Raw genomic sequence first — 12,500 nt, forward strand, 5'->3', positions numbered from 1 at the left:
TACTATGTATATGTATACTATGTATATGTATACTATGTATATGTATACTATGTATATGTATACTATGTATATGTATACTTTGACAGTGGAAGTAATAATGAATGTCAATAAAGTCAATTGAATTCTAAAAGGGAGAAAGAGAGAGAGAGGGAGCGAGAGAGGGGGAGAAAGAGAGAGATAAAGAGAGAGAGGGAGCGAGAGAGGTGAGAAAGAGAGAGAGGGGGCGAGAGAGGGGGAGAAAGAGAGAGATAAAGAGAGAGAGGGAGCGAGAGAGGGGGAGAAAGAGAGAGATAAAGAGAGAGAGGGAGCGAGAGAGGGGGAGAAAGAGAGAGATAAAGAGAGAGAGGGAGCGAGAGAGGTGAGAAAGAGAGAGAGGGGGCGAGAGAGGGGGAGAAAGAGAGAGATAAGAGAGAGAGGGGAGAAAGATAGAGAGGGAGCGAGAGAGGGGGAGAAAGAGAGAGAGAGCTAGAGTGAGAAAAAGGGTGGAGAAAGATGGAGAAAGAGAGAGAGAAAAAAATGGAGAAAGAGATAGAGATAGATGTAGAAAGAGAGAAAGATAGATGGAGAGAGTGTTGTTTAGCTATGTCTTTCTGAGGTTGATAGATTAAATGTGGTAGCAGTTTGGTTAGCTAGCTCTGCTGTGGTGGTGATGTAGGATGTTTTAGTTAACGTGTGTGTGTGTGTGTGTACACAGGGCCTCCCCGGCTCCCCAGGCTCACAGGGTTCCCCTGGCCCACACGGAGATCACGGTGACAGGGTAAGTGAGAGCTGTTGCTCCCATGATGCTTCCTGCTGTTGGAGAAAAGAGGGATCCTTGATCATCCCCCATTAATCCCTATAGATGGCTACACCACTGTCTTTATCCTTCTAACTTTAGGAATTATTATACACACATTGAACAACAAAAATGACCAGGTCCTTGGTCAACCCTTTGTTGGGTTTTGTTGGCATTCGCTATATTACATCTAACTGTCTGCCAAGTAAAAATGACTATAGCACTTAATAATACATACCAGAGAAAATACTGTTAAAAAACGACTATAGTACTTAATACATACCAGAGAAAATACTAATGTAGGGGAATGTGGTTTTGAACCCTCTGGCATGTCCTCTTGTCTGGTCTGTCTCCTTGGGCCATGACGAATGTAGCTGACTAATAATGAATCATCATTCCACTCACTAGACTGATTTATGGATGACTTGTGACAGTATAACGATATTGAAGACATTAATAATAATAATAATAGTGATAATAAATATTTGTCTTGACAGTCGGCCATCTTGGTTAATAAAGAAGGGAGCAGATATGAATATGAAGGAAGTAGTGTGGTGGCTTGAAGTAGAGCCCCGTACCCTCACGCCATGGGGAGAAAAGGAGAAAGGATGAGGGAAGAGAGGAAGACAGAGGTGCAGGCAGGGAATGCAGATATGTTCAGAAACGTAAACTCTCATTACCCTCAACAACACATTGTTGTAAAGGTTGATGTCCTATTCACTGCATAGACCTAACCGACCCTCAGCCAGCTCAGTTTACAAGGGACCTAACCGACCCTCAGCCCTCCAGCTCAGTTTACAAGGGACCTAACCGACCCTCAGCCCTCCAGCTCAGTTTACAAGGGACCTAATCGACCCTCAGCCCTCCAGCTCAGTTTACAAGGGACCTAACCGACCCTTAATCCTCCAGCTCAGTTTACAAGGGACCTAACCGACCCTCAGCCCTCCAGCTCAGTTTACAAGGGACCTAACCCACCCTCAGCCCTCCAGCTCAGTTTACAAGGGACCTACCCGACCCTCAATCCCTCAGTTTACAAGGGACCTAACCGACCCTCAACCCTCCAGCTTACAAGGGACCTACCCGACCCTCAACCCTCCAGTTTACAAGGGACCTAACTGACCCTCAACCCTCCAATTTACAAGGGACCTAACCGACCCTCAACCCTCCAGCTTACAAGGGACCTAACCGACCCTCAACCCTCCAGTTTACAAGGGACCTAACCGACCCTCAACCCTCCAGCTTACAAAGGACCTAACCGACCCTCAACCCTTCAGCTCACAAAGGATCTAACCGACCCTGAACCCTCCAGCTTACAAGGGACCAAACCGACCCTCAACCCTCCAGCTTACAAGGGACCTAACTGACCCTCAACCCTCCAACTCAGTTAACAAGGGACCTAACCGACCCTCAACCCTCCAGCTCAGTTTACAAGGGACCTGTTGTGTCTTTGGCTATGCCGGATTAAGTGATATGACATGCTATTCTATTAAATAATTAATATTACCTGATTAAGCTAATCAGGTAAATAATTAACTAGAAAGTCGGGGCACCACGAAAGAATGTTTATAGAGCTGGTATCTTCCGAATAAACTCTTAAAGACTTGGTAATCTTTTACATCAGTAACAGTCAATATCTAATCATCACTTTATTCAGTCTCATCTGAAAGTTGTAAAATCTTGGTTATCTTCACAAACCCTGGCTAACAAGTTGAATCAGCAATACAACATTTGGTTTAATTATTTATTTACTAAATAATCACGCAGAATTACATCTACACAGAATGGATCATACATTGATTACAAATTATGTCATAAAGGAAAACGTCCCTAGTGGGGCGGAACATGTATGACGGCTGGTTACACAAAGAAATGGGGTTGGGTTTTGAATGAAAGAGCAGGAAGACTGAGGAACAAAAGATGTTGTGTCTCTAATGGGCCGTAGGCAGCTATTCTATCGTAAATACAGTATCTTATGCATTCTAAATAACCGCCCATTTGGAAAAGGAAAATGCAATAAATATTTACTCTGAGCTGCGATTTGGTAGATTGGTCGTAGATAGAAGGCCAGGTTGTCCAGCATGGATCTCTGGTCCTCTGAAGAATGTCTAGTAGTGAACTGGAGCGTGGTAGAATGGATACTCTGTCCGTCCTCTCCTAGCCCACTTTTTGCGGGCGGAGAGGGTATCACTTCTTTAGTGAATAAGAGTTCAAAGTTCATACCAAGTTGCCATACTTTTAAGCTCATGCTATATTCTGGCTGGTATAGTCAAAATTCATCCTTTCGGAATGTTGGTCGTCACCTTCACTTTGAAATTCGATGCTAATTTTGTTAGGTTCTTGTCGTTCAACCAGAGCTCACACTGAGGTTGGCCTAGTTCTGTAGGTGATCTTTGTCCTTTTAACGTGGGGACCGCAAGTCCGCACGTCCTTGGAACAGCAAGTTGAATTTTCGTCAACGGGTTTATATAGTGGTCAAAGAAGGGCGTGTTTCATAGTTTACTACCAAAGTCTGTTCACTTGGGCGGGGTCTCTGAGTGAGCAGAGTTTCTCTATGACAAATCGTTTCACAAATAGTTTAATCATTTCACAAATAGTTTCATATTTAAACATTTAAATTGCACAACAATTCCATGTGAATCTGATAACTAGAATGTGTAGACTTTCCAAGATACACTTATTAGTAGAAATGTCTCAGACAACAACTGATCTGAGGTCATATTCATTAAGTACCAACGCATATTTTCAACTGATTGGATTACCGAAATATGGTTCCGTTTCCCAACTTTCGATATTCCCAGACTCTCTATGTTACCGAGGCTTTACAAGAGTCAACTCTATAGAGTAGAGAGAGAGAAAAGGGGAAAGGTATTTATGGGGGTCATAAACCTCCCCCAACAGGCCAACGTCATGTCAGACCTAACCGACCCTCAACCCTCCAGCTCAGTTTACAAGGGACCTAACCGACCCTCAACCCTCCAGCTCAGTTTACAAGGGACCTAACCGACCCTCAACCCTCCAGCTCAGTTTACAGGGGACTTAGATGACCCTTCAACTCAGCTTACAAAGGACAAAAATGTGCTTAACAAGTCACATAATAAGATGCATGAACTCACTCTGTGTGCAATAATAGTGTTGAACATTATTTTTGAATGACTACCTCATCTCTGTACCCCACACATACAATTATCTGTAAGGTACCTCATCTCTGTACCCCACACATACTGTAAGGTCCCTCATCTCTGTACCCCACACATACTGTAAGGTCCTTCATCTCTGTACCCAACACATACAATTATCTGTAAGGTCCCTCAGTCCAGTAGTGAATTTCAAAAACAGATTCAACCACAAAAACCAGGGAGGCTTTCCAATGTCTCTCAAAGAAGGGCACCTATTGGAAGCTGGGTAAAAACTAAAAAATAGGATGGGCTTTTGTTCACTAATCATTTATATTTCCTATGTGGTCATGTTTAAGAAGTTTACATTTTATCTCCATGACTTAGCACTCAGATGATCTATAAGTGTTCTATACGATTAACCAACTCTCTAACCATCTCTCTCTCTCTCTCTCTCTCTCTCTCTCTCTCTCTCTCTCTCTCTCTCTCTCTCTCTCTCTCTCTCTTCTCTCCCCCCCTCTCCCCCCCCCTCACCCCTCCCCCCCCTCTCTGTCTCTCTCCCCCCTCTCTCTCACCCACTCTCTCTCACCCTCTCTCTCTTTCTCTCTCTCTCTCTCTCTCTCTCTCTCTCTCTCTCTCTCTCTCTTCTCTCTCTCTCTTCTCTCCCCCTCTCTCACCTCCCCCCCCTCACCCCCTCCCCCTCTCTCTGTCTCTCTCCCCCTCTCTCTCACCCTCTCTCTCTCTTCTCTCTCTCTCTCCCCTCTCTCTCACCCTTATCTCTCTCCTTCCCCCTCCCCCCTCTCCCTCTCTCCTCTCTCTATCCCCCTCTCTCTCTCCCCTCTCCTCTCCCCGCCCTCTCTCTCCTCCGTTCTGCCTCTCACCCCTGTCTCTCCCCCCTCTCTCTCTCCACCCTTCCCTCCCCCCGTCTCTCTCTCTCCCCCCTTTCCCCCCCCCCTCCTCTCTCCTCTTCTCTCCCCCCTCTCTCTCTCACCCTCTCTCTCCACCCGTCTCTCTCTTTCACTCTCTCTCTCTCTCTCTCTCTCTCTCTCCTCTCCCCCTTCTCCCCTCCCCTCTCTCTCCTCCTCTCTCCCCCCCTCCTCTCTCACCCTCTCTCCTCTCACCCCTCTCTCTCTCTCTCTCCTCTCTCCCCTCTCTGCTCACCATCTCTCTCTCTCATTCCCCCACCTCCCCCTCTCTCTCTCCTCTCACCACTCTCCTCTCCCCCTTTCCCTCCCTCCCTCCCCCCTCTCTCTCCCCTCTCCCTCTCTCTCTCCCCTCTCCCTCTCTCCGTCGCTCTCTCCCCCCTTCTCTCTCCCCCCTCTCTCTCTCTCTCTCTCTCTCCTCTCTCCCCACCCTCTCCCCCCCCCCATCTCTCCTGTTCTCCTACATTCCAAAGGGTCCTCCAGGACGGGCTGGTATTCCTGGTTCGGATGGAGTTCCTGGTCCTCCAGGTACCATCCTGATGCTGCCAGTAAGTGACCTCTTTCCTCTCCTCTCTCTGTCCCTCTATCCCTCTATCCCTTCTACCCTGGCTCTTATAACAACCTCCAGGTAACATCCTGATGCTGCCAGTAAGTGACCTCTTTCCTCTCCTCTCTCTGTCCCTCTATCCCTTCTACCCTGGCTCTTATAACAACCTCCAGGTACCATCCTGATGCTGCCATTCTCTCTCCATCCATTCACCTCTCCCTGCCAACTGACCCTGGTGCTTAAACAATCATACTCTATATGCCATTCTGATGCTCCTTGCTCTTCAATCAGGCACTGGCCTTTTAACTATCCCAAAGCCGAATGACCAAGAAGCATGGAGAGACAGCCTTTAGTTACTATGCCCCCAGCCTCTGGAATAGCCTACCAGAGACCCTGAGGGGGACCAAGAGGTATGGAGAGGCAGCCTTTAGTTACTATGCCCCCAGACTTTAGTTACCATGCCCCCAGCCTCTGGAATAGCCTACCAGAGACCCTGAGGGGGACCAAGAGGCATGGAGAGGCAGCCTTTAGTTACTATGCCCCCAGCCTCTGGAATAGCCTAACAGAGAACCCGAGAGGGACCAAGAGTCATGGAGAGACAGCCTTTAGTTATTATGCTCCCAGCCAGAGACCCTGAGGGGGACCAAGAGGCATGGAGAGGCAGCCTTTAGTTATTATGCTCCCTACCAGTGACCCTGAGGGGGACCAAGAGGCATGGAGAGACAGCCTTTAGTTATTATGCTCCCAGCCAGAGACCCTGAGGGGGACCAAGAGGCATGGAGAGACAGCCTTTAGTTATTATGGCCCCAGCCAGAGACCCTGAGGGGGACCAAGAGGCATGGAGAGGCAGCCTTTAGTTATTATGCTCCCTACCAGAGACCCTGAGGGGGACCAAGAGGCATGGAGAGGCAGCCTTTAGTTATTATGCTCCCTACCAGAGACCCTGAGGGGGACCAAGAGGCATGGAGAGGCAGCCTTTAGTTATTATGCTCCCTACCAGAGACCCTGAGGGGGACCAAGAGGCATGGAGAGGCAGCCTTTAGTTATTATGCTCCCTACCAGAGACCCTGAGGGGGACCAAGAGGCATGGAGAGGCAGCCTTTAGTTATTATGCTCCCAGCCAGAGACCCTGAGGGGGACCAAGAGGCATGGAGAAACAGCCTTTAGTTATTATTCTCCCTACCAGAGACCCTGAGGGGGACCAAGAGGCATGGAGAGACAGCCTTTAGTTATTATGCTCCCAGCCTGGGACCAAGAGGCATGGAGAGACAGCCTTTAGTTATTATGCTCCCTACCAGAGACCCTGAGGGGGACCAAGAGGCATGGAGAGGCAGCCTTTAGTTATTATGCTCCCAGCCAGAGACCCTGAGGGGGACCAAGAGGCATGGAGAGGCAGCCTTTAGTTATTATGCTCCCTACCAGAGACCCTGAGGGGGACCAAGAGGCATGGAGAGACAGCCTTTAGTTATTATGCTCCCTACCAGAGACCCTGAGGGAGGCTGAAACTATGGACATATTTAAAATATAATATAATATAATATAATATAATATATATATATATAATATATAATATAAAATAGATCTTAAAACACATTTTTAGCTTTGCTTTTCCTCTGGGTTTTTTTAGTCGTTCAGTTTGTCCTTCAATAGTTTATCCCTTTATAGTCTCTTTTATCCCTCTCTCTGTCTCCTACATTACCCAGGGGCTTTCAGCGTCTGACAACCTGTTCCCATTACATAATGGAACCTTCAGTCAGTCAACTGGTTGGCCGATCTACCGTGACGTCTCCTTGTTTAACACACTCTACCTCGCTGTATCTTCATTAAAAGTCCTCAGTATATATGAACCTCAGTCTATGAACCTTATATTTCCTAGCCCTGCGGTAAATCATTCACCTTGTAAATGTCACTGGGCACAGTGGACTGGAACCGGTGACTGTGTAACCAGCTTCTGCATGTATCTAAGGGGCAATTTAACACGAAACAAAAACATCTAAATGCAATATTGCAACAATTTTCAAACATTTTACTGAGTTACAGTTCATATTAGGAAATAATTAAATTTAAATTAATTAATTAGGTCCTAATCTATGGATTCCACATGACTGGGAATACAGATATGGGTCTGTTGGTCACAGATACCTTAAAAACAAGGTAGGAGCGTGGATCAGAACCAGTCAGTATCTGGTGTGACCATTTGTCTCATGCTGCGTGACACATCTCCTTCACATAGAGTTGATCAGGCTGTTGATTGTGGCCTGTGGAATGTTGTCCCACTCCTCTTCAATGGTTGTGCGAATTTGTTGGATATTGGCGGGAACTAGAACACGATGTCGTACACGTCTATCCAGAGCATCCCAAACATGCTCAATGGGCGACATGTCTGGTGAGTATGCAGGCCATGGAAGAACTGGGACATGTTCAGCTTCCAAGAATTCTGTGACATGGGGCCGTGCATTATCATGCTGAAACATGAGGTGAAGGCAGCTGATGAATGGCAACGATAATGGGCTTCATGATCTCGTCCCGGTATCTCTGTGCATTTAAATTGCCATCGGTAAAATGCAATTGTGTATAATCGTTATCCTTAGCTTATGCCTCCCTATACCATATGACATGTTGGATCCCAGTGACAGGTTTACTCATACTATAGACCTGTAGCTCAGCATCCATGTTGGATCACAGTGACAGGTTTACCCATACTACAGGCCTGTAGCTCAGCCTCCATGTTGGATCCCAGTGACAGGTTTACCCATACTACAGGCCTGTAGCTCAGCCTCCATGTTGGATCACAGTGACAGGTTTACTCATACTATAGACCTGTAGCTCAGCATCCATGTTGGATCACAGTGACAGGTTTACTCATACTACAGGCCTGTAGCTCAGCATCCATGTTGGATCCCAGTGATAGGTTTACCCATACTACAGGCCTGTAGCTCAGCATCCATGTTGGATCCCAGTGACAGGTTTACCCATACTACAGGTCTGTAGCTCAGCATCCATGTTGGATCCCAGTGACAGGTTTACCCATACTACAGGCCTGTAGCTCAGCATCCATGTTGGATCCCAGTGACAGGTTTACTCATACTACAGGCCTGTAGCTCAGCATCCATTTTGGATCCCAGTGACAGGTTTACTCATACTACAGGCCTGTAGCTCAGCATCCATGTTGGATCCCAGTGATAGGTTTACCCATACTACAGGCCTGTAGCTCAGCATCCATGTTGGATCCCAGTGACAGGTTTACCCATACTACAGGCCTGTAGCTCAGCATCCATTTTGGATCCCAGTGACAGGTTTACTCATACTACAGGCCTGTAGCTCAGCATCCATTTTGGATCCCAGTGACAGGTTTACCCATACTACAGGCCTGTAGCTCAGCATCCATTTTGGATCCCAGTGACAGGTTTACTCATACTTCTGAACCATAAAGATGTATAGAGATCTCAAAGTTGTATCTGTCCCATAATGCCGTCTGAGTGCACAGGCAGTGCCATTGAGGCCATCTCCATTTTGAAGTAGTTAATTTTAGTAAACAAACTGAAAGGGGGCACACTGTCATCTAGAGTGTGTTGTTTAAACAGGTATACAGACAAGGTTGGTGATTTGCTGAAACTTGCAGTTATGGAATGTTTGCTAACGAATATAATTCATTGGATGATCCCTCCTGATGACCTGCATGGAATTATGGGATCCTTCCTTAACACATACAAAGTCCCACCCAGTTGACTACTTCAAAATGGTAAAAGTCCCCAATGGTGCTACCAAGGCTAAAAATGTGCTTTTGGTCACTAGAGTTCTCTATCTATCTCTATGGACTGAAAACAGGGCTGTTCGTTTATTTACATGTGTCTCTTGTGTTGTGATTGACAGTTCCGTGCTGGTGGAGAGGCACATAAGGGACCAGTGGTCTCAGCTCAGGAGGCCCAAGCCCAGGCGATCCTTTCCCAAGCCAGGGTAAATATACTCTGCGTGCCAGACAAGTTAAATCAAGTGCACCTCAACTATTTCAAATATTTAAAACATGTGTTCCACCCAGTTCTGCCTAATAATAGCAGGAACTAGCTGTCCTGGGTGGTAACACTGCTGACTAGACCCTATAGAGTTAACACTGCTGACTAGACCCTATAGAGTTAACACTGCTGACTAGACCCTATAGAGTTAACACTGCTGACTAGACCCTATAGAGTTAACACTGCTGACTAGACCCTGTAGAGTTAACACTGCTGACTAGACCCTGTAGAGTTAACACTGCTGACTAGACCCTATAGAGTTAACACTGCTGACTAGACCCTGTAGAGTTAACACGGCTGACTAGACCCTGTAGAGTTAACACTGCTGACTAGACCCTATAGAGTTAACACTGCTGACTAGACCCTGTAGAGTTAACACTGCTGACTAGACCCTATAGAGTTAACACTGCTGACTAGACCCTATAGAGTTAACACTGCTGACTAGACCCTATAGAGTTAACACTGCTGACTAGACCCTATAGAGTCAACACTGCTGACTAGACCCTATAGAGTTAACACTGCTGACTAGACCCTATAGAGTCAACACTGCTGACTAGACCCTATAGAGTTAACACTGCTGACTAGACCCTATAGAGTTAATTCTGATGCATAGATTTCTAGGATTTTGAACGTCAATGCATTACCCTGATCGGTTGTTCATGATAAGCTCTCTGTCCAATCACAGCTCACCATGAGGGGTACCCCTGGGCCAATGGGAATGTCAGGAAGATCTGGGCCTGCGGTAAGCCTGCGTGGATAGTACACTAATAAAACACATGTTATTACCATCCAGACATTATTTCTGCTAATTATATTCCCCCATACATAGTCACTAGGGTATTGATGTTGGGCTGAACAGAACAGAACGGAGCAGAGCAGAACGGAGCAGAACAGAACAGAACAGAGCAGAACGGAGCAGAACAGAACAGAACAGAGCAGAACAGAACGGAACAGAGCAGAACAGAGCAGAACAGAACGGAACAGAGCAGAACAGAACGGAACAGAGCAGAACAGAACGGAACAGAACGGAACAGAGCAGAACAGAACGGAACAGAGCAGAACAGAACGGAACAGAGCAGAACAGAACGGAACAGAGCAGAACAGAGCAGAACAGAACGGAACAGAGCAGAACAGAACGGAACAGAGCAGAACAGAACGGAACAGAGCAGAACAGAACGGAACAGAGCAGAACAGAACGGAACAGAACAGAGCAGAACAGAACGGAACAGAGCAGAACAGAGCAGAACAGAACGGAACAGAGCAGAACGGAGCAGAACAGAACAGAACAGAGCAGAACAGAACGGAACAGAGCAGAACAGAGCAGAACAGACGGAACAGAGCAGAACAGAACGGAACAGAGCAGAACAGAACGGAACAGAACGGAACAGAGCAGAACAGAACGGAACAGAGCAGAACAGAACGGAACAGAGCAGAACAGAACGGAACAGAACAGAACGGAACGGAACAGAGCAGAACAGAACAGAGCAGAACAGAACAGAGCAGAGCAGAACAGAACAGAACAGAGCAGAACAGAGCAGAACAGAGCAGAACAGAACAGAGCAGAACAGAGCAGAACAGAGCAGAGCAGAACAAAGCAGAACAGAACAGAGCAGAACAGAGCAGAACAGAACAGAACAGAGCAAAACAGAACAGAACAGAAGAGAGCAGAGCAGAACAGAGCAAAACAGAGCAGAGCAGAGCTCTCTTGGCACTGCACATCACACATATTCCACCAAAATTCAACTTTTCTCATATTTGTCGTTGATAACGTTCTTTCCTGAGGAGGGAGGGCATGTATCTAAGAGTCATTACTGAGGAGGGAGGGCATGTATCTAAGAGTCATTACTGAGGAGGGAGGACATGTATCTAAGAGTCATTACTGAGGAGGGAGGGCATGTATCTAAGAGTCATTACTGAGGAGGGAGGGCATGTATCTAAGAGTCATTACTGAGGAGGGAGGGCATGTATCTAAGAGTCATTACTGAGGAGGGAGGACATGTATCTAAGAGTCATTACTGAAGAGGGAGGACATGTATCTAAGAGTCATTACTGAGGAGGGAGGACATGTATCTAAGAGTCATTACTGAAGAGGGAGGACATGTATCTAAGAGTCATTACTGAGGAGGGAGGACATGTATCTAAGAGTCATTACTGAGGAGGGAGGATATGTATCTATTAGCATCATTCTTAGAGGTCTATTGGTTCTTACAATATTTGTCATGTTGTCTATAGCCTGGTTGGCATATTTGGCGAAGATATTTATAGATTAATGTTGTAGAGCCGGGCAAAATGATAAATAGAACAAATGTTTATAACAATCTGCTCCACATTTTGTTTTTTAAACGATCCTTTAAACTGCTACTAGTTTAATGGTTGTAGTCATCAATTGTCCTGTTAAAAAAATCACCCGTTTTAACAAACTGATTCTCATTTAAAACTTCACGTTTCTCTAATATAGGCTACTAATGGAAATGAACGATAGGAGATAACCCTGCCACTTGAACGATAGGAGATAACCCTGCCACTTGAACGATAGGAGATAACCCTGCCACTTGAACGATAGGAGACAACCCTGCCACTTGAACGATAGGAGATAACCCTGCCACTTGAACGATAGGAGATAACCCTGCCACTTGAACAACAGGAGATACCCCTGCCACTTGAACAATAGGAGATAACCCTGCCACTTGAACAATAGGAGATACCCCTGCCACTTGAACAATCGGAGATAACCCTGCCACTTGAACGATAGGAGATAACCCTGCCACTTGAACGATAGGAGATAACCCTGCCACTTGAACGATAGGAGATAACCCTGCCACTTGAACGATAGGAGATAACCCTGCACTTGAACAATAGGAGATAACCCTGCCACTTGAACGATAGGAGATGACCCTGCCACTTGAACGATAGGAGATAACCCTGCCACTTGAACAATAGGAGATAACCCTGCCACTTGAACGATAGGAGATAACCCTGCCACTTGCACGATAGGAGATAACCATGCCACTTGAACGATAGGAGATAACCCCTGCCACTTGAACGATAGGAGATAACCCTGCCACTTGAACGATAGGAGATAACCCTGCCACTTGAACGATAGGAGATAACCCTGCACTTGAACAACAG

General features: G+C 46.4%; 1 protein-coding gene across 1 annotated transcript in view; it reads left to right on the top strand.

Moving 5' to 3' along the window:
* LOC109881550 (collagen alpha-1(XI) chain-like) overlaps window positions 1-12,500 on the top strand; it is a 203,276-nt gene that overhangs the window by 81,038 nt on the left and 109,738 nt on the right. The window contains 4 exon segments of the mRNA XM_031809883.1: window positions 695-757; window positions 5,285-5,359; window positions 9,232-9,315; window positions 10,057-10,113. Coding sequence (XP_031665743.1) covers window positions 695-757; window positions 5,285-5,359; window positions 9,232-9,315; window positions 10,057-10,113 — 279 coding nt within the window.

This window comes from Oncorhynchus kisutch, linkage group LG30 (assembly GCF_002021735.2).
Source record: "Oncorhynchus kisutch isolate 150728-3 linkage group LG30, Okis_V2, whole genome shotgun sequence".
Lineage (NCBI taxonomy): Eukaryota > Metazoa > Chordata > Actinopteri > Salmoniformes > Salmonidae > Oncorhynchus > Oncorhynchus kisutch.